Below are 22,383 nucleotides of genomic sequence, written 5' to 3' on the forward strand. Positions count from 1 at the left end.
GTCGGTGCTAATAAAAACCGGATTGAGAAACCGGTAGAATTCGCGATTTTTATGAACTCTATGTCTCTTGGCGTCTGGCGAGCGATGTTATATCGTGACTTCGTGATCTCCGTGACGGAACTTTTGCAAGAACTTATTACGGGAATTAAAAATGAGAATCGGCAAATTGGGAATGTCTGTCTTCAAAAAAGTTTCAAGTCGATAGTATCTCTCTATGAAAATTTAACAAGTAATTTCTGCGCCATCCCGCAGCCTTTTAATCTGCGTTCTAAAGTGATTCACTTAAGATTCATTAAAAGAAGAGAGATAGAAGTGATGAGTAACTTGCTAATGAAACCTTTGATGGAAATTTAAATATTGAGTGTGAATTATTTTTTTTTACGTGAAAAATAAAAATTCTATCAATAGTTTTCGATCATGTGATAAATAAAATTGATGAGATAAATCAAATTGTGTGAATATCAATATGTGCACAATATGCATATACATGTACATAGAATTCAAGTTTTATATTATTTATATTAAGTCTTTAATCTAAAAAATGATTTTCGTTCCGATTTTCGTTCCGATTAAAGTGTATAAAATACGATCATATAAAATAAGATTTGAGTAAATAAAAATATGTATGAATTTATTTTTAGATATTGCGTCAACTTTCTATTGTGTCGAAGCGTGAAATCTACTGAATCATTTCTTGGAAAAGATTAGAAAACAAACAAACTGTAACTAAAACCATTACAGTAATAAAAAATTCGCATAATTATAATTTAATTCGTATTATTGGAATAATTAGAAAACGTGATATATATATAAAATTTTAATAAAAATATTATTCAACCTACTATTAACCTTATCAATCATTTTTTCGAATTTACAAAGATTATTTTATTGTTTTGTTTTTTATTATTTTGTTATTTTATTGTTCCATAAAGAGAGAGAGTTTAAGATACGTAGAATATAAAAATAGAAATAATATATATTCTCCAATAAAACTTTATTTAGGGTAGATTCGATGTAAAATAAAACGCATGAAATTTTTAATTAACTTTTGAAATTGAAAAGTGAACAAACGATTGTAATTTGAAATTGTTTTTCAAAATAACCATTTTATAATGTTACAACGACTTTACTAAATTCACAACACGTTGGCATGCTGAAAAGTTCTTCTTACAATTTTGTCGGAGAACATCTCATTAAGTTTATATCCTTTTTAGCTGGATTTTTTTGTTAAATTCTTGTTGCCTTTCTCTTTATTCTCTTTGAACGAGCAAGTGAAAGCTCGTTTCATTTCAAGTAAAACGTCACAAAGTTGAGAAAAGAGCGAAGCTTTACTTTTAAAGTTTTACTTTTTCCTCGGTGTGCTTTTTAAAAATCTCGGCGTTTTAATTCCGGAACGGAATTATAAGAAAACGCTTGAAAATTATCACTTTTCTCATATTTGTAAAGTGGAATACGATGAAACTTAATTGTTTACAATGCTCTGTTTGTATAACAGATACGAAGTCCTAGTATGCATAATGTATGCATTTTTATTTGTTTTGTTTACTTTATTTTACATTTTTAAATGCATTTTATTTTTACGCTACTAGAAAAGACGCTTTTCTCCAATAATTTCTCTTGTTTACACACCTTTGATAAATTCTCCGAGTCATTACGGCGCATTAAGTACAAGTGGATGCAATTTAACAGCCGTGACATCGCCGTAAAGTCTCTCGTCGATTCCAAAGTCTCGAATAGGAAACAAATATTTCTCGATAAATCACCAGAAAACCTCATTACAATCACGTGCACGCACTAAATATATTTCTCTTTTGTTAAAATAAGTATATTTTTTTTTAACAACTCGATGACAAGCTTTGTTTCATCCTCTAATTTATTTATTCCTCAACTCTTATTTTTGGTTCTGTTTGACATATCTTCATTAACTACATAGTTACGTAAATAGAGATTCGGGAGAACTTTCACAGAAGTTATCTAAAGTATGTCTCATGGCAACACATTTATTCCAGTTTTTGTTCCAGATTTAAATGCTTTATTTTAATCTTCTCCTCGCGAAATTATATGCATTGAATGCGGTATCGCGTTCATCTGAATTCAAATCCGATCATCCAGATCTTATATAATAATAATAATTATTGATAATTCTTAACTATAGCAAAATGATAAATGACCCATGTAACTATTTTTATTTCACTGATGTGAGTTACACAATGCCTATTTAAAGTTATATTTTTACTAAATTATTCAGAATTATTATGATAATATGTTGGTCATTACTGATGTCACTGATAATAATAATTTTCTATCATTATATACTTTCTACACTAACTCGCTATTCTCCTTCATTCGTAATATTACGATGAATAATCATGTTTTCCATAAACTAATCGATATCATTAAAAACAAAAAAGTTCTCTGCGACTTATTTATATCGTTTAAAATTTTATTTTATATACATCATTTTATTAACACATTAACAAGCTGAAAAAAAGTGATTTTGAAATCGCTTTAAGCTCAATTTTTTCGAATTAAAAAGTTGCTTGTTATTAACATGCTTGTCATTAATTAAGTGTAAATTTCTACGATAACGAGCGAATTTATTTGCATCGTTCATCGTTGATGTTTATGTCTTTTAACTTGCACGAATTTTACGCTGCTTGTATTATTCGATTTCGAAGAATAAAGAATAAATCGGTCGGTCGTCGAACTTGAATGTCAAATGTCAAATGATTCGACTTGTTGTTATCACAAAGAAACGACAAAGATTCTGCATTCGTTAATTCTAACCGTGCTATTTATAAGGCGCTCTTAATAAGATGAAGAATTTTGTGTGTGTGGTTCGCACAGATAACGGTTAATATTCTCAGCAAGAATCTAAAATATCTCATTTTACACATTAATCCATTTATAATTCTTATCGTAGATAATTTTAAAGGTCCATTGTGTAGATTACATGTATATCTGTATTGTATAATTGCATATCGTAAAAGGATTAAAATCAGAACATTATCTTGCTCTTGTGCGACAAAATCTACCTTATTACATTATATCTTATCATTTTAATTTTTTATCATTATTTATTCATATTCATAATAAATTTTGTAGTCATATATTTTATGCATAATATCTTCAAGATATCGTAACATTTCTTTCATCTACTTCTATCGTGAACAACTTTTTTATAATTTTATTTTTTTATAATCTTCATAATTTTTTTTAAATGCTAAAATATCAATTATCTTATTATTATTATTACACCGTGGAAGACAGAGAGCTTTGTAGGTTTTAAAGGTTCTTGACCCTCTTCCCAATGATTAATCAGATGTTATTTATAGAAGAATCGTGATTAGGTTCTTTCATTCCGCGTTTACAATCGCGTGTTCAGTCCTACACGATATACATAACATACTAATTTTTTCTTATTCTGACTCTTAGAATTTCTTCAGATACACTACACAGCTGTGTTGTAACTTCGACAATTACGACAGCGTACCGCGCAATCCTCGAGGAAGGTGTAATCTACGATTTCATTTATATCGTCTTTATTTTTCTTTCGAAATTTTTTGCGGATATTGACGAAGTGATTTATCTATTTTCTGTCTAAATTCATTACATTATATTCTAATATAAAACAAAAGGAGGATATACAAATACAGAATTTTATTTCTAATTATGGAAAAATTAATATATATGCGTGTGTGTTTATTTTATTTCAAACTTAATTATTTTTATAAGAATTAGCTATATTTTTATAAGAATTGGATGTAAATAATTTTTTCGTTGCAAGTTAATGAGATAAAAAAATAGATTATCTATTTTAATAACAATTTTTTATTATTATGTATTGAAAAAATATGTAATAGTAACGACACACATTTTAAAAATGCAAAAATCATGTCATTTTTTATATCTATGTAGCACGTTTTTTGTAATTATCATTACTATAAACCTCTTCCTCGATGCAAATAAACAGCATTCTTGTTTCACGATAAAGTCTTGGACGAAGAAGACGAGCTCATCTGTCGCGGAAATGGTTATTGACAGATAAGAGCGTACTCGATAGTCTGTGCTATCTCATTGAAACTATTTTTTAAAACCACCTGTGCTTTTAATTGCCAGCAGTTTGAGGATTATCGATGCCTCAACAATGTGGCCATTGTTCTCGATTCATCTGTGCGCAAGAAGAACTGATCACTTCTGAAATATCCTGTATATTTATGTAACGCAAAATTGTCCGCGGGATTAAATAATCAAAAGATAAGATCGCGATTAATCGTGTAATGTTATCACGCACGTATATTATACTGCAATAGACATGTATAAATATGCGTGGCATAAGTATCGACATGATATCCGTTGTCGATATTTCATTGATACCGGATACGTCTTCACGAAAGCTGCATTCTTTTTACACAACACATTATTATTCCTCCGTCATCGTCGCACATCCTCTCTTGTCACGTGTTGTATGTGGTCGTAAACGTGTTACTTAAAGCGCAGGTGTTTCACGAACTTGTTATTCCACGTAACAAGTTTTCGCTCTATTAAATTTTGTTTTATTTTTTTTAATTAAATTAGATATTACATACATATTTTTTTATATTATTTAATTAGTGTATTGTATTTTTCTTAATTTACTTTTATCAACATTTCTTTTTAGTGTTCGAGATTAATAATATTGAGCATTACTTTATTTATTATTTCTTTTATTATTTATTACTTATTTATTAGTTAATAAAATCGCGATTGAATGAACATTGAAAACGATCTTATTTTAGTACAGCACTGACATTTTCACGAGCTCATTGTACATAAAATCTCGTTTATATCCTATTCCGGGATCAATTGGCAATTGAAGTCGGGAAAAATCAGAATTAATATTAACCTTTATATACACGGCTACTCAATGAAAAAGAAGCGTATAATAAAATAGAAAATAATCTCTCTTGTTATAAAAATTGAGCACCGTTATAAGATATAACTTAATTTTTAATTATTTAAAAGAAAATGTAAAAAAACTAGATATTGACGAGTCAAGTATCTCGCTTATATATTTAAAATTAAATTCCTTCTCCTTTCTTCTTCAGATTTAAATTTCAAGCTTAATACTTCTTCATGTACAGAAAAAAAGGACATTCTTGTTTTGAAAATATCTTTAGTTTTAACATGAAATCTTGAAATGAGATTATATTGCGTTAATTAAAGAAAAATATAATTGCTTGCTTGAATGAAGCATTTTGTATAGTTCAATCAAGAAAAATATATTCTTATGATTTAAGATTTAATTTTCTTGAATGGAAAGAGAAAACAATGTTAAACAGAAAATAACATTTTTAAATCAAAGATTATAATTTTCTTAAAGTAGAATTAAATAATTATACAGGGTGTCCCGAAACTAACGCTTGATATTTTAAAGGCAGATTCTCTGGCCAGTTTAAAAACGATTTTTCCTTAGCGAAAATGTCGCGGCACTAATAGTTTTCGAGTTATAAACGATTGAAAATAAAGGGTTTTTCGCAAACTAAGGCTTATGGGAATAAAATATTAATAAAGTCACATTCTTTAGTTAATTTTAGGTAGAGTTTACTTTAATAGAAGTTTAATTTAAGGCTTAGTTAGAAAGATACATGATGACAAAAATTGGGAATATGCAAAAAATAATGATCTCCCTGAAAAATCATTTTTAAATTGGCCAGAGAATCTGCTTTTAAAATATCAAGCGTTAGTTTCAGGACCCTGTATATTCTTGAGATGACAATTACAATATTGAAATAAGACTGTAACATTGTTGACATTTAAAATTATTAAATTCTTCTAAGAACATTATAAATTGTTGCGTATATACGAAACAATAAATGCGCTAATTTAAGTATATAAGTTTTGATTTGACACTTATTCTATTTCCGTGTGCACGCTTATTTAATCACGCTACGTTCGTTTCCATACCATCCTTCGCATTCGAGCGCAGAAATGCAGGTGTTGCGCAGCGTTAAGATGCACCGCACTTTCTCTCGTCTGGATCTGTCAAGGACGTCAAACGTCGTTTTTCATTCCGCTGGCTTTCGGCCTGCCTCACGCGCATCTCCCTTATTATAGTATTGCCAACGGTCGCTGGAACAAAATGGGGAGCAATTAATGAAGTTGGTGGCGTGCTAGACTGTTCTATCGTTGACGATGATGTGCCCGTTGATCTCGCTCTTCCGCGTCACGCTTGTTGCATCCGTCCGATATACGTATCTGTGCGATATAATACAATACGTATAATGCAATCTAATATTATACGCGAGCGATTGCTTGAATTATTGATTAAGTTCGATTATTCGTTCGCGTTTACGAACGCGACATTGATCGAATTCATGGGATTCTTATTGAACTTATTGAATTCTTATTGAATTAGACTATTAGACAACTAGTTGTCGATGAGAATGGGATGAAGATTATAAAAACACGTGTGGAAAATCGAGAAGAGACCTATTAATCGCATACTTCTACTGCTGAACTTTGTACTCTACGTATTTCATAAGATATATGTGTCTGCCTCTTTTACTGCCCACACTTGTACCTCCACTTGTTTACAACAAAGGCTATTTTTAACAATTAACATCGAAACGTATCTTTACGTTAAGGTCTGTGTATAAATTATATTTACCCGCAACGTAAATACAATTTTATGCAGATTTCCTTCTCGATCTATTATTAATGTTTCTCATTAAAATCTATCTTACTTAATATTGTGCAAACTGTAGCTACTATGGCTATTTTTTGTAGCATTTTTTTCAATTTTTTCAAATGGATATCTTATCTCTCTCTCTCTCTCTCCTTCTTCCTACCCGTTATTTTCATGTACTGATAAGATTCTAATTTACCACATTATTATCCCCACGCTATGTAATTAAAATACATGTCGTATAATTTAACAAATTTATTCGCGTCGATTAACCGCCCTCTGTTTTGTTCTTTTGGCAGACTATCAGAGAGAAGTGGCATCATCCACGACGGTTTCGGTAATTATACGGCGGACGTGAAGTGCTCCTGGCTGATCGAGAGCAGCCCGAATACCAAGATACGTATGCACGTGGAGCAATTCGCGACAGAATGCGGCTGGGACCATCTGTACATCTACGACGGTGACAGCGTCGAGGCGCCGCTTCTGGCCGTCTTCTCCGGCCTGATGCACAAGGACGGCTATCACATACGCCGCGTGCCGGAAGTAATAGCGCGATCCGGCAGCGTGTTGCTGCACTTTTATTCCGATGTCGCGTACAACATGAGCGGCTTCAATATCACATATAAAATCAACGCTTGTCCGAGCAGGTGAGTCCGAGCGTCGCCGGCTGCGGTCTACTTAACGATCAAGTCCTCGTTACTTCGCCTTCATCTTCTTCGTTTATTTTGCCTCGGCAAAAATCAAATATATTTTTCATCTACATTTCGCTTATTAAGAGATTAAGAGATGTATTAAGAAAAAATGGGATATGATTTTCATTAAATTAAATTGATGGTTTCGAGCAACATTCCGTTCTGGATGAAGATATAAATAACAATACGTTACGCGCGGTTGATTGCTTTGTTTGCGAAAAAGTGGTTTTTTGGCGAGACGGGGGAAAAGTGGAGCGGGACATTTTATGGAGTTCTCCTCAATATTTACGGTGCAAGTTGATATCGGTTGAGATTGTAATATCGGTCGACCTTAAAAAGCAAACGGTTATTGCACGATGGCTCTTAGCGAGCAAAGACATAATTTGAGTCACACATGCATGAGTGACTCACGTTATCCGCGTATGAGGTTTTAAAGCCATATCTGACCAGAGTCCGATACATAATTTATGTGTGCATAATCTTCGGTAGAGGAAGAAAGACAGTTGTATCTGTCTATAAAAAAAGAAAGAGCAGCTTTGAAATATGCGAAATATGCGGTGTTCGATAAAGATAGCATTCAATGCGAAAGACATGCGTAGAGAAAGGGGGAGAGGGAGAGAGAGAGAGAGAGAGAGAGAGAGAGAGAAACTGCCGAGGTTACACAGGATGACAACTACCGATAACTCGTAATTGGGTCGCCCCTGGCTTAGAAACTTTATCGAGCTTCCTCTGAGAGCCGGAAATACGCGTAACCGTATCTATGTCACGTTTGCTAACGTTACCTGTGGTCAGAAGACGATCAGCGGATAGATGCCAAAAATCAATCTAGGAGGAACAAGAACATTTTTCGAGATTACAGTTAGTACCTTGTCAAACTGGTGCTTTGACACATTTTGATATTTCATGACATATGAGAAACTAGATAATTTCTTTCGACCTCGAAATCTCTCTCTCCCTCTTTTTTTTTTGCTATTTTTAAAATCTTTTAACGAATATCGTAAAAAATTGACTCCAAATTCATTATTCAAGTAGATTTCGCACGTTACGATACATGCTTTACAGAACTGTTTGCATTTCTAACATGTTATCTCCAAATATTGAATCTAATCAGAACGTATGATTGTCGCCAACAATTGCTTTTCAGAGAAACATTGATACACTTGTAAACACTTATTGTTTGATCGAGTAAATAGCGCACGAGAATATGTATATTTGCTTACTGATATAATTGAAAACGGTGACACTTTGAAGTTAAGAATGATATCCCATCATGGTGTACATGTATCATTGTTTCCAGATATTCCCACATTGACTGTTCCGACCATGGAGTGTGCATCGAAGGCACGTGTACCTGTGATGCCACGTGGACTGGTGAAGCCTGCGATGTGCAGGTATGCCCGAACAATTGCTCGCATCCTCAGGGTAATTGTGATCGCGAGAGTCATCACTGCCGCTGCTCTAACGACTACAAAGGTAAGGAAATGATGAGAAAAATCATGATTTGACCGTGTGACTTAGTTATATAATTGACGACTGATCTCTCTTTAAATTATATAATAAAATTATAATTGTAATCCATATATAATAAATATAATATTCATCTAAAGATAAAATTTATTATAATATTTTTATTCTCGATAACTATTCAAAATTAAGAGACCTAAATAAATTCATAAAAATTTCCGATTATTTTACAAATTTAATTTAGCATAATAGCATTATCCGTGTATAATAATATCATGCCACTGAAATGGAGATCGTGATATCCAATATTCAAGTCTATATTTATAACCATTATAATTATAATAATGTGGCATAAATTCATTTAATATTTTTCTGAAAAAAATAAAATATATTTATAGGCGAGCTAGAATAAATCTGAAATAATTTATTATATAATTTCTCACAAACTATTTCTATTTAAGAAATAAAATAAAATAGAATAAATCTTTATTTATATATACGCATGATTTCCGGGACTTAGGCGCAGACTGCAGTCAAAAGAGTGATCATGGATTTTGGGAGAGTGTTACATACAAGGATTTACCACCAGATGGGTCAGCCAGTCACTGTTCTATCGTCTGGAAAGATTCTTTATACGTGGTTGGCGGCGAGAGTTTCCACCGTGCCAAGATGATATACGTGTATGATTATAACGGCAATGTCTGGGAGACGCCTCATGTCGAGGGTCGTGCACCGTTGCCTCGTTACGCTCACTCGTGCGTACTCTTTGGCGACAAGATATTCATGTATGGCGGTGCCTTGCAAAACTCCACCATGACCAACGAGATCTGGGCATTCGACGTATCCGCCAAGGTCTGGGAGAATGTCACCGTGTACGATAGCTGTCACAATAGAACGATGTGTGGACCGCTGAAGGTACGTTTAGTTTCTCTAAAAAACGTAATCTTACTTTAAGAAATATTCTTTGTATTTAAAATGATAAGTAGTGTTTATTTCATATTTATTTCAATCAATTTTGACTTGTTTATTGCTGAAAGTTCAGTGAAATTTTTTAATTTTCTGTAACGATAATATCAATCGATGCTAAGTTTTATTCTTTAACTTTCAGTTGGATCTTATAGTGTGATATTTTATATAGTCTAATATCTTTACAGGTAGCTGGACACACTGCGACTTTGGTGAGTCACAACAAGAAAGAGAAGATGGTTGTGATATTCGGTTTTTCGCCACAATATGGTTACTTAAACACCGTCCAGGAGTACTATTTAGGTACGCGCGAGTGGCAGATTGTCAAAGCGAAGGGTTACCCGGTGAAGGGTGGTTACGGTCACAGTTCCGCCTACGATCCTCTCACGAATCTCATCTATGTGTACGGCGGTTACGTGTCAGAGTCGCACAGTACGCAAGTGTTGACCAGCCGAATGTATTCGTATAATTCCCATAATTCGGAGTGGCGTCTGCTAACATCGGCACCGTCGGCACGTTTCTTTCACACGGCCACCTTTATTCACGGTGGATTGATGTTAGTGTTCGGCGGTAATATGCATAATGATACGCAGCAGTCGCACGGTGCGCAATGTTATTCGGCCGACACGCTTGGCTACGACGTTGTGTGCGACACCTGGCATCAATATATTATGCCTAAGGACATGAGCGATCTTCCACGATTCGGTCATAGTGCAACGGTTTTCGAGAAGTCGATATACATCTACGGCGGTTTTGATGGTGAAATGCTCTCTGACATGTTGAGGTACGGTCTTATAAGGGAAAAAGAATTGTATATATTTATGTATATGTTGAAATATATTTATTGCGTAGATATACTCCGGGCAATTGCGAACATCTGACGAATCAGAATCAGTGCCTGAACGCCAGGATAGGCGTGAAATGCGTGTGGCATAAAAAAGACGGCCAATGCCAGCCGACCACGAGGCATATGCTTAAGAAATATCAAGATGATGATACTTACATGAAATGTTTGGACGACGCGCCACCGCGCGGTATGACGTCGCACGAGGAGCTCTGTAAGCTCTTCAACGACTGCACATCTTGCATGCATACTTCGTATAATTGCGTTTGGTGTGGCAAGGGTTGCTTACATGAGAAATGTCGGGATCATCCTAATTCGCCGAATATGAAGCCTATTATGGACCCACAGCAGTGCGAGTCGAGTGGCAGCAGCGAATGCCATCTACTCCATACATGCCATGCTTGCGAAACTAATTCGCGTTGTTATTGGTCTTGGTCCAACGGGCCTGACCGGTGTAAGCCGCAACGAGAAAACAAGATTCACGTGGTATGTGAATATATTTTAATATTTTGCTGGCTGTATAATGGATGTAAAAAGATAAATGAGATATTCAAATACAATATTTTTCTAAACATTTCAGAAATAGCTAATATATGTAATTTAAAAACTATATTTTGATAAAAATGAAATTTGTAATATATTGATCTAATTTGTTCATGCAACAATTTGAACTTGCAAAAAAATAGATATATCGATTAATCTTATTAATTTCTAAAAAATAGATGTTTCCCAACGGCACATACATTTTACCACCAGTCACACCACAAAGCACGATGGATATGTGTCGCTATAATCCATGCATAGAGTACACAACATGTCGCAACTGCACGGAAGGCGATTGCATCTGGTGTCAAAATGAGGCAAGATGTGTAGACAAGAATGCATATCCGGCCAGTTTTCCCTACGGGCAATGTCGCGAATGGACTACTATAGAAGCTAGGTGTCGTCCCACAGAGACTGGCAAGGATTGGTGCAATTTCTATTCATCGTGCGCAGCTTGTCGTTCGGATCCTGGATGCGGCTGGTGCGACGATGGATCGGGCACTGGAAAAGGCGTGTGTTTACCAGGCGGAGCCAGTGGTCCAAGCAGCAAGAGCTTGGAAACGTGTCCGTTTGAACACTGGTACTTCACGAAATGTCCGAGTAAGCGAGTCTTTTTTATTGATCGTATACATTTTTTGTATACCTATAATCAAACATTGTATCATTCATGTGGTTTTCTTTATCCTCGCAGCCTGTCAATGCAACGGGCATAGTAAGTGTCTTCCAAATAGCAGCGTCTGCATTCAACCGTGTGGGAACTTGACTTATGGACCACATTGTGATAAATGTATCTCTGGTTATTATGGCAGTCCACTCAACGGAGCAACGTGTCAACGTATGTAATTTTCTTTTCACATGCCACGATATTTCTTGTCCTGTCACGACCGAGTGAGAGAGAAAGAGAGAGAAAAAACCAATTGAATGTGACACTTGCGCGTGATTATTACAGCTTGCTCCTGCAACAATCAAGGCACGCAATGCACAAGCGAAACCGGCAAATGTTTTTGCACGACCAAAGGCATTATTGGCGATCACTGCGAACGTTGTGACGTGTCCGGTCTTTATAACGGAGATCCTACGAATAAAGGATCTTGTTTTTGTGAGTCGATAAAATCTGCTTCTACATTTTATTAACTTTTGTACATATATCTAACTCATATATCATTATATATGTATTTATGTTTCAGATGACTTGGCTATTGATTATCAATTTACATTTAACTTAAGCAAGAAAGAAGATCGTCACTATCGGGCCATTAACTTCAAAAACTCACCACCGAAAGCCGATATCGATGCCGAATTCTCCATCACGTGTTCCGTACTTGCTAAGATGAATATTACCATCAAAAAAGTAAACAGTCCGGAAAAACCGCTGTTGCTCGGCGCAAATTGCACGACGAGCATGTACAAACACCGTTTCAACAAGGCGGATTACAATTTTGGCAGTGAAGATAATAATACTTTCACCACATTCTATGTATACGTTTATGACTTTCAACCGCCAGTGTGGATTCAGATCTCATTCTCTCAGTACTCCAAATTGAATTTGCAACAATTTTTCATTACATTCTGCACGTGAGTATCATAAGTTGGACTTTGAAGTAGTTTTCAGTTTGAAATAAAATGAATTAAAGTTATGTTAAATCCTCTTTAAACACTATGCGAAGACTGATCTTGAGAGATGACACATCTATTGGCCCAATATTTTATTTTCTAAATTTTCTAATATTCTTTCCATTATATTGAACATCAGGCAGTATTTACTTGTAAACTAGAGATTACATGCCATTACACAGGTGCTTTCTCGCTCTGCTATTGGTAGCCGCCGTTCTGTGGAAGATTAAACAGAAAGTCGATATGTATCGACGAAGACAACGGCTCTTTCTAGAAATGGAACAGATGGCCAGCAGGGCTTTCAGTCAAGTTGTAGTAGAGATTGAGAGACGCGACATTGATAGCACAGATCTAGAACACGGTGATACCGATTTTAGCAATTGCCGTAAAAAGAAGAAGGTAAATATGATTCGTTTTATTTTTAGATATTTCATTTTATTTTCTTAATAAAATAGAACATTTTGATTTATGAGATTTGTCTTCCCATTACAGGATGCTCCTAGTCCGATTGCACTGGAGCCTTGTTGTGGCAACAGAGCGGCAGTCTTGTCTCTACTAGTCAGAATGCCGACTGGTGGTGAGCCTTATACACCAGCCGGACAGAGCGCCGGTTTAGCCGTCGCGTCCGCTTTGGTGACATTGGGCAGCCAACGTAGACCGTCTCAAGAGCTAACGACGAAGGAGCCGAAAAAGACGAGGAAGTCCGCCAGTCAACATCCGGATTCCACTTGTATTTAACGATAAAATAGCAGAGGTATCAGAGATAATGAGATGTAACATGAGCCTTAGAGTTGTTTCTGTGATCTTGCTCGCGCTTAATACGGCAGAACTTTTATCTTTGAACTCTGACACAGTGAAGAAGTGCGAACAATGATCGCGCTGAGATTGAGGCGATAAAATACGTGAGAATTTTATTCGTCGATCTTACACGTGCAACTGATTGGTGAATCAAACGATTCAGTTATCTTGTCTAAAGAGTTGGTTGAACGTTTAATATTAAATATAAACGCGCGTATTTCCTTATCGAGTAGAAGGAAACGCCTTTGGTAGAGGAGTGAATGGACTGCTCCAATCGTCTACGTCCGTTAATCACAGTAAGTAATACGTTTTGTTTAGAATTGAGGTGTATTGTATTGATATCTTCCCAAGAGGAGATGCCCGCATTGATTATTCGGCTGAAATACGAGTTCTCTCTATGAATCTCGCTTAACAATGTACAGTTGTATATATAGATAATTAGGCGATCTACATTTTTCTTAAATAATGTGTTTGCTCGTGTGGATAAACTGGCCTCGTGCACATTTGAAAAACTTTTATCCGCTGCTTTTTTTTTACGAATTTATTCATTCATAATCAAAAGAGAATGTGCAAATTTAATCCTTCTAAATATAAGAAATTTTTGAAAATAACTATCTTTTACAAATTAAGATTTAACAATAATAAAGAATTGCTTAAAAATTTGGAAGAATTAAATATAACATATCCCGTAAATTTTTATTTTCCTATCGTCTCATAATTTTCACAATGCAGTGGATAAAAGCTTATAATGCCATAAGAAATATTAAAAGAATCCATTAATATTACTGAAATGATTGAATTTGAAGAAGTACAACGCCTCGACGTAAGCTGTAAATAGGCTGTATTTTTGTCGACTTCGCAAATGAAGATTCAGATTGTTAATAATGAAGATCCAAACATGTACGATACTGAGGTAAATGGAAAAACCGAATCTGTACATCAAAGAATTAATGCATCCGTTTGTAATGTGTATAAGATTCATATTCTAAATCGATCGAGGTGAGCAGAGGTAATTGTAACTGATGCAGATTTATAGAAGGTACAAACCGCATATTTGATCCTGTGTGTATTTTGCATAATATTGTGCCAAATCATCAATTTCTTTTTTTTATATAAATACAAATAATTTGTCGAGGTAAGCTTTGATTAGCTAGAATCGATCGAACGAGAAGAATGAATATTTCTACTTATTTCATTATTTCTGTTCACCATTACTGTTACTAAACTTTATCCCATGATTGCAAATGTGCAGGATTAAGATATCAGTTAAAACGCCAATTAATGATAATTTAATTAAATTATGAATATTTTGTCGATTATGCTCGAAGTTTTAATCTAACGAAAACAAAATTTATAGCCGTTAAGTATAATCATTTCGTTAGAAGATTCGGTTCTAATTCATGAGGCAAGTAACGGGTGCTAGTTATCTCGCACGTTGGATGCGTGACTGTCTTTCTGAGCATTTAATTAATGCGTTTAAAATAATTGCACGTTTTTACAGTTTTTAATAATTTACAGACTGCTGCTTGTGTTACGTTATTTTTATTCTTTCGTACATTTATCTATAATTATCTATAATTATATATAAGAATGAGTATAATTATATGAATATATATCGCGTACTTCCATATTTACATTAAATTCGCGCTTTTCCTTTCACTTGTTTTCAAATACGAAAATATAATTTACCAAGATTTACAAAATTTCATAAATTTTGTATATATTATTAGCGAGAACATAATGATAGTAATCGTCGTACAATACTTAGAGAAAATTCCAAATTCATCTCCTATTCATTATCTGAAATTATATTCAGAAGCCGGTACAGTCTTTTTCTTTTTGAAACTTTCGTAGTAACATGAAAAAGGGAGTTATTGCCGTCGGACTTATAAATATATACATATTAGATATTTTTCCTATAAATACGTTAACGTGTTACGATAGTTAAGTTTCTTTTTTTGTGGATGTGATGTACGTATTTATATCTATATTAGTACATTGAGCGGATAAATAATAAATGATGTGATTTATTATTACTGGGATTGGCATAATGTAATGCATTTTGTTTTGACATTAATACTCATATAATTTCCTGGTTTTTATATTGTTTAAAATATTAATTTATGTAAAGGCGTGTTATGGTCAAAGAGACATATATATATTATAAATTAGAATCCCTCCCTTTTAAGCGATAATGCGCATTCTATCTCAAATATATTTTTCGTACCAAAGAAAGCTCTATAGATGTGAATAAATCGTTATTGCGCACGTAGAAGACTAGATAGCACTCGACATAATCAATTATTATGTAACAATTAGAAATAAAATCGTACATTACTGGCCGCGTCTAAAGTAAAAAAAAATGGTCTTTCGTCAACGGTAATATATATACATATATATCTGATTATTATTTGTTGCCGAATTTACTTTTTGATACGATCAGTTTTTGTACTGGATTAGCGAAAGAATAGTCTCACTTAAGAGATTCGTAACTCTTCTCTTATGAGCGCCAAATGTTAAACATATTTTATTAAAGTATATTTTATTGTATATATTATATTGCGAACATATTTTTTACCGTATGATTTGTACAAACGAGTGAGCGCTTTTAATCCTTTCGTTGCCATAAATACATATATGCAATCAGCTGTCTTCATTATAAAATTTTTTGATAATCTGATAAATTTTGATCTATAAGAAATCTTTATATATCCATGTGTCACTAATCAGGAATTTTGGCAATGGAAGGATTGAGATCAAAATGTAAAAGTTTTAAGATATCATTCGTCTAGAATAAATTTTTGCATCGGAAAAAAATACATTGTCATTAGGAATATTATTTCAATTCGCGAAACTTTCAACGTTATACATTCTTATAACAAATGCATTAATGTAAACCAGTGCACATCAAGTGCATCCAATCGAATGTTTTCGTATTGATTTGTAAGGACGATGTTCCACCGGCGCTCATAGTTTTTGTCCGTTATTAGATTACACTTGAGAGTTTTACTATCGAAAGATTATTCTTAGAAAGTCAAATTGTCCAATGAACACTTTGTAATTAAGATTCACTCTTTTAATTCAATCAATATCAATCAATCAATTCAATGTCAATCAATATCTCTCGGAGAGTAAAGCTCTCAAACGAACATTATTATTAGCTAACACCACTCTTTCAATTCTATACCAACTAAAAGAATTGTCACTATCGACAGTCACTCTCGGAGGATAAAACTCTCAAGCGTACATTTTTAGTTTTGATTTTATGTTCGTCGCGTGTATCGTACACTGTAACACTGCCAATGTAATATTCCTCCATTTGGTTAATCTTTTACAATTTGCTTCGTCTTCTATTCCCCCGAGACGACGATCGGGGCTGTTTCCCACGCCGATCGATGTCTGCGACTGATAATACATGCGAACCATCGATATTCCGCAATCTCTTATCTCTTTCTTTCCAACGAAAATTGCGCACCACTGTTGTTCGCGATCGCAATGGGGCCAATGTTATTCATCAAGAAAAAATCTCTCTTTCTCTCAAAAGGCTTAAATGACTATAAAAGTAGAACAATATAGGTCACATATGTTCATTTTTCTGATCTTTCATTTATTTGGCACATTTAGAGAAATTAATAGAATTTCTTTATCATTTCTTTATCGTCTTTTGCTGAGAGTAAAATTTACTTATTACAATTTGATGAAAAATTTGTTATTTAGATTTAATATATAATAATATATGTATTATATGTAATATATGTATTATTATATATGTATTATATATATACATATACGTATACATATATATAATAATAATACATATAAACATATACATATGTCTATGACACATATACATACATATATGTAAGGAATGAGATATACTTTTCTCATTAGTTACAAAAAATGAAGATATGTTAAATAAATTCCATATTTCTTTATAGACCATATTTATAGAAGAGAGAAGAGAAGAACACAAAAAAATATATAATAACACTATTACAATTAAATTGAAAAAACATAAATTTATAAAAATTTGATGCGAATTGGTCGAAGAATCGATCCAATTCTGCACTAATTAATAATCTGCTAAAATTAATGAAGCAAATTAATGAAGAGGTCCCATCGCGATCCATTGAGTTTCTCCGAATTTCGATTCGAAAGAGGAAAAAAGTAGCCGGAGAGATCTCCTTCCCCGTAAAGAACTCAACCAAGAACATTTATAGCCTTTCTAATAGACGAGGTCTTTAGAAGTCCTTTAATCGTAAGACATAGAATTGAAAGGCATGTGATGATGTAAAATATATCCGTTTCGATGAGTAATCGAGTCATACGATCATAATCGTTTACGATTCTTAAGCGCCGGTATGTAAGACTTGGACAAAGAATGATGATACTAGATGCGAGTGTGCATTAAGTGAAGAGATGCAGTGCGTTTTAGGGTATGACTGAAGTTTGACTTTACAGAATAAGAGAGAAACTATCATCTCTCGGTTTCTCGGTATAGACCAGAAACACAGATTGGCTTATAATAAGAATACTTAATAATCTAATTAGATGAATACGATTGTATATTATACATATAGCTTGCAACAATTTTTCTAGGAATACAATCGGAAATATTTATTTTTATTCGAGTGTAAGAGCGTAAGATAATACTATTTGATAAAAGTCTGTGTAAAGGAATAAATGAGATAGAACGATTTAAATTTCTTGACACAAATCTTACGAGCATTTTTGAGAAATAAAATATAAATATAATACAAGGATGAGTGCGTATTTATGTAACACGTAGATATTATGCAGTGCAAAGTTTCAGATAATCTATTTGCGCATGATATTACTATCATAATTGTCACTAATATTGTCGTTAAAAAGAGCAAATTGTTTCAAGTGTCAAAACGATCTCGAATTATTTTCAAAAATTTCTCTCGTGACACTTAATGATTTCTCTTTTATTTCCATTTTTAATAGATAACAGCATTTTTCTCATTTATTGTCAGAAAAAAATTAAATTTTCTATTATAACATCTAAGCTTTCTTAAATTTTATTTTAAAAACTTGATTTTTTGTCCGATAAAATTGTTTAAACTTAACAATGGCCCTTTTCATGTTAATACAAGTTCATTATTTTTATATAACGACATATGAGAGAAATATTGTTTAATTCAAAAAACAACGTAGAGCAAAAGCATTACATTTTTTTCGTTTTAAAATGTACGAGAAGTTGAAGATACTCTTTAGTTTTCTTTTTGATCAAGTCATTGTAATTTTCTAATTGAATCATTATATTTTTATAGAGAATAAAATATCGCTTTCGTTTGTATTGTATTTTTGTGTCATTGAATTTACTGTTTTCGATGTAAAACATTTTTAGAACGAGAGCAATCCCTCAAGAACTGGATTTCTTCAACAAAGTTCTTAAAATGTTAGGCTATTTTTAGATTTTAAATGGTGTGAATCGTATCTCTTTTTTCGAGGAATCCTCGAAGAAAGATTAGCTTTCATTTTTGTTTCTTTATTTTCTTTAAAATCAGCATGTAACATACCGAGAAACGGAGTACCGCTATTTTTTAATTGAGAGAGATGTAGCACGAACATAGATGCTTAAGACTCGTCACACAAATAATTTGTGTGCAGCACTCTATTAAATTGTAATCAATCATGGATTATAGAGAGCTTTAGATTTTTTTATTAATTGTCTCACAATCAGTGAATTAAACGGCAATATTATTTGTTATTATTTAATTATTTAATATAATTTAAATTATATTAAAAGAACGAAAAAAATTTATATCCAAATTTTACAAGATAATTTTACAAAATGTTTTAAAATATATATTGCAAAGCAAAATTGTATGTCAGAGAAAGAGTTCTTTGAATTTAAATATTCCGAAAAATACTTAATATATGTATGCTGTCGATATTTAAAATAGAGAGAATTTAATATTTGAATTAAATTTCTGTATTATTAGAAATTAAGCCAAGAAAACGAAATATTGGAAACATCGTGAATGTATTTTTAGAAATCGTGCATCGAACAAGAAAAGCACAAATGATCGCAGCTGTGCATATGCATATACTCTCTTAATTATTTGATCATATATTTCGCTTTATCTAGTCTGTAAAAGAACTGATTTGACTGCCTATGAACAGGTAACATTGGTGAGTTTTTGCGAAATGTGACTTGGAATATATTTTGAATACGACGAATATGCAATTTTTGATTTTTTGGAAGCGATTCTTGATAGTAAAATCTTTTAATGAGCATAGAGAAACGAGAGAATTGTGGATATAAATTCCAAGATTTCAACAATAAGAGCGACTGTCGATAGTTCTTCAGGTACGAACTATTCATAATGAATATGTTCATAATGAATATGTTCATTCAACGATTTTACTTTCTCTTTATTAATTCACGATAATAGAATTTCTTCTTTTAAATATATAGAATTATCCTGAGTGAATGTGTATTCAAAATCTTTAGTCTTATAGAATTCCGTAAAAGAGATTTAGAATTAATTTTTTATTAAGATCAAGAAAAAATCTATTGCTTTGAAGATACTTATATCCCTAAGTAGACAGTAAGTACTAAAAGTAAAAGATTTTTATTCTCCGAGAGATACTCTCTATATGAAAAAAATATTCGAGTGCATATAGCCTATATAAAAGAAATTATTTGCTCTCGAATTGTATAATTAACAGCCAATTATATAGTTTAATTTTTTTATCATATAATTGCGAGAATAATTTTTCATCGACAATCCATAAGTGAATAAAAATATGATAAATAAAATTGATATTCTCTATATTTTGCAGGATGTCTGGTATTTTTTAATTATAAATCTATTTTTATACTTTTACATAACGTTATGCGTATCAAGTATGATTTTATTGTGAACATACAAATTAAATCTAATTTATTACGCCATCGATTCGCTCGTGAATGATTATGATATCTAAAAATCGATTGTGTAATATGTAAAGGACAGTCACGCTATTAAAAAGTCATAGTAGTCAGAAAATTAGAAATAACGCGAAGTGTCAAAGGGAGCTTTGGGGCGAATAACATTTTTTTTTCTAGAAGATTTATTTTGACTGAAGCATGAGGAGAAAAATATTTAAAGCAAAGATGGTGTGTGAATAGAAAAAAGAGAGAACAAATATGTATGCATGTGCGTATATGTATGTAATATCGTGAGCAAGAGACTTCAAATTATGCCCGTATTTTTGTGCTAGAAGTTAAAATGCATAGAGAATTACTATGAATGTTGCCGTGAGAGTGAGCGGAAGAGAATGGTACATATTGTATTATATTAAATAAAACAGATATTGTTTAAATAAAATTGATATACATAAATTCGACTATGTATTCTTTATTATTCATTCGTCATTTACATCATCTTCAAAATTGTAAATGCAATATTGTGACAATTTAATTTGTCTGAGTCTTATATCAAATACGATATTAATTTATACGTCTCATTATTATTTTTATCTGTATTTTATAAAATCCAATATCAATCTATTTTTACATTCCTTTTTAATCATATAAATTTATTATAATGCAATATTCTTTCTTTCATATGCAGTAATAGAGCCTTGAATATTACTAATTTTCCAGACAGAAGCTAATATTTTTTTAATGTAGCGAAATTACCCTTTATACGTTAACATATTTTTCTTTTATTTTTATGGCTAGAACATACTGTTGTCGTTAATTAATAATTTAATTTAAAATAATGCATTTATATAAACTTTAAATAATATCTATGAATTTATTTATAGATCCAATATTTATCTTAAGACAAAGAAACTATATATTTTACATGTTTATGTCATTGTGCCATGTCAACTTTTCGAATTTCTTTGTGTGTGTGATATGTGATTCATAAACTTTTATTAAATAATACATGTATATATATATATATATATATATATATATATATATATATATATATACATGTATTGCCGGGATATATATATATATATATATCCCGGCAAACACATAAGTAACAGTTATATAACTGTTAGTTATAATTTCCTACTCAACAATATAACTGTTACATGTTATATAACTGTTATGTGTCAGATAACAATTATATTGTTGAGTAGGAAATTATAACTAACAATTATATAACTGTTACTTGGTGTTTGCTGGGATCCCTGGCAAAAATGAGACGTTTGTTTGGCGTTTACATGAAAGTTTGTGGAAGTTCGTCGAGAGTTTAAAAACGATTAGTAAAGAGTTTGTAGAACAAAAATTGCAACACTGCAGCGTTTAAAAGACGTTTGTACGTTATAGCGTAAACGTAAACGTTTGAAAAGTCTGAGTAAACTCTGTACACGAAGATGTATCAACGTTTACTGAACGTACTCTGAAAAATGTTACCTCACCATTGCAAAACTTTCATGTAACATTATATAAAGAGTTTGTAGAACCAAAATTGCAACACTGCAGCGTTTGATAAGCATTCAAAACCCAACAGCGTTATGTAAGTGCTCTTACAAAGTTTGAAAAGCATATAAACTCTCAGAAAACCCTTACTCAACGGTTGTTAACGCTTTATAAAGTTTCTTATTTTCGCCAGGGATATATATATGTACATATAAATTTTTCTACAGATCTCTAATAATATATACATATATATAATAATTTAACTACGAATAATTATCTTTTACAAAAAAGAAACACGCATGCGTTCTGTCAATCTTGACGCTGTCAGTTTCGAATCATAGTCTCTTCTCAGTTTTCGCGTTATCTGATCAGTAAAATCACATTATCATTGATAGTTTTTTAA

The 22,383-nt window shown here is 32.4% G+C and overlaps 1 protein-coding gene across 2 annotated transcripts in view; it reads left to right on the forward strand.

The window, feature by feature from the left end:
* Nucleotides 1–20,942, forward strand: part of Dsd (attractin-like protein dsd) — a 33,862-nt gene extending 12,920 nt beyond the window's left edge. Inside the window, exons 3-13 of one of the 2 annotated variants that reach the window (XM_083102987.1) lie at nucleotides 6,967–7,314; nucleotides 8,657–8,832; nucleotides 9,344–9,738; nucleotides 9,978–10,573; nucleotides 10,642–11,119; nucleotides 11,356–11,776; nucleotides 11,868–12,011; nucleotides 12,126–12,275; nucleotides 12,364–12,751; nucleotides 12,952–13,189; nucleotides 13,283–20,942. In XM_083102987.1, the coding sequence (XP_082959113.1) occupies nucleotides 6,967–7,314; nucleotides 8,657–8,832; nucleotides 9,344–9,738; nucleotides 9,978–10,573; nucleotides 10,642–11,119; nucleotides 11,356–11,776; nucleotides 11,868–12,011; nucleotides 12,126–12,275; nucleotides 12,364–12,751; nucleotides 12,952–13,189; nucleotides 13,283–13,528 (3,580 nt within the window). In that variant the 3' untranslated portion in view covers nucleotides 13,529–20,942. The remainder of the gene's footprint in view (nucleotides 1–6,966; nucleotides 7,315–8,656; nucleotides 8,833–9,343; nucleotides 9,739–9,977; nucleotides 10,574–10,641; nucleotides 11,120–11,355; nucleotides 11,777–11,867; nucleotides 12,012–12,125; nucleotides 12,276–12,363; nucleotides 12,752–12,951; nucleotides 13,190–13,282) is intronic. The other variant, XM_083102992.1, reaches the window with a different exon arrangement.
* Nucleotides 20,943–22,383: the final 1,441 nt, after the last annotated feature.

Source organism: Camponotus vicinus, unplaced genomic scaffold (assembly GCF_025532165.1).
Source record: "Camponotus vicinus isolate PSW18456_S1 unplaced genomic scaffold, iyCamVici1.0 SCAF_1, whole genome shotgun sequence".
NCBI lineage: Eukaryota > Metazoa > Arthropoda > Insecta > Hymenoptera > Formicidae > Camponotus > Camponotus vicinus.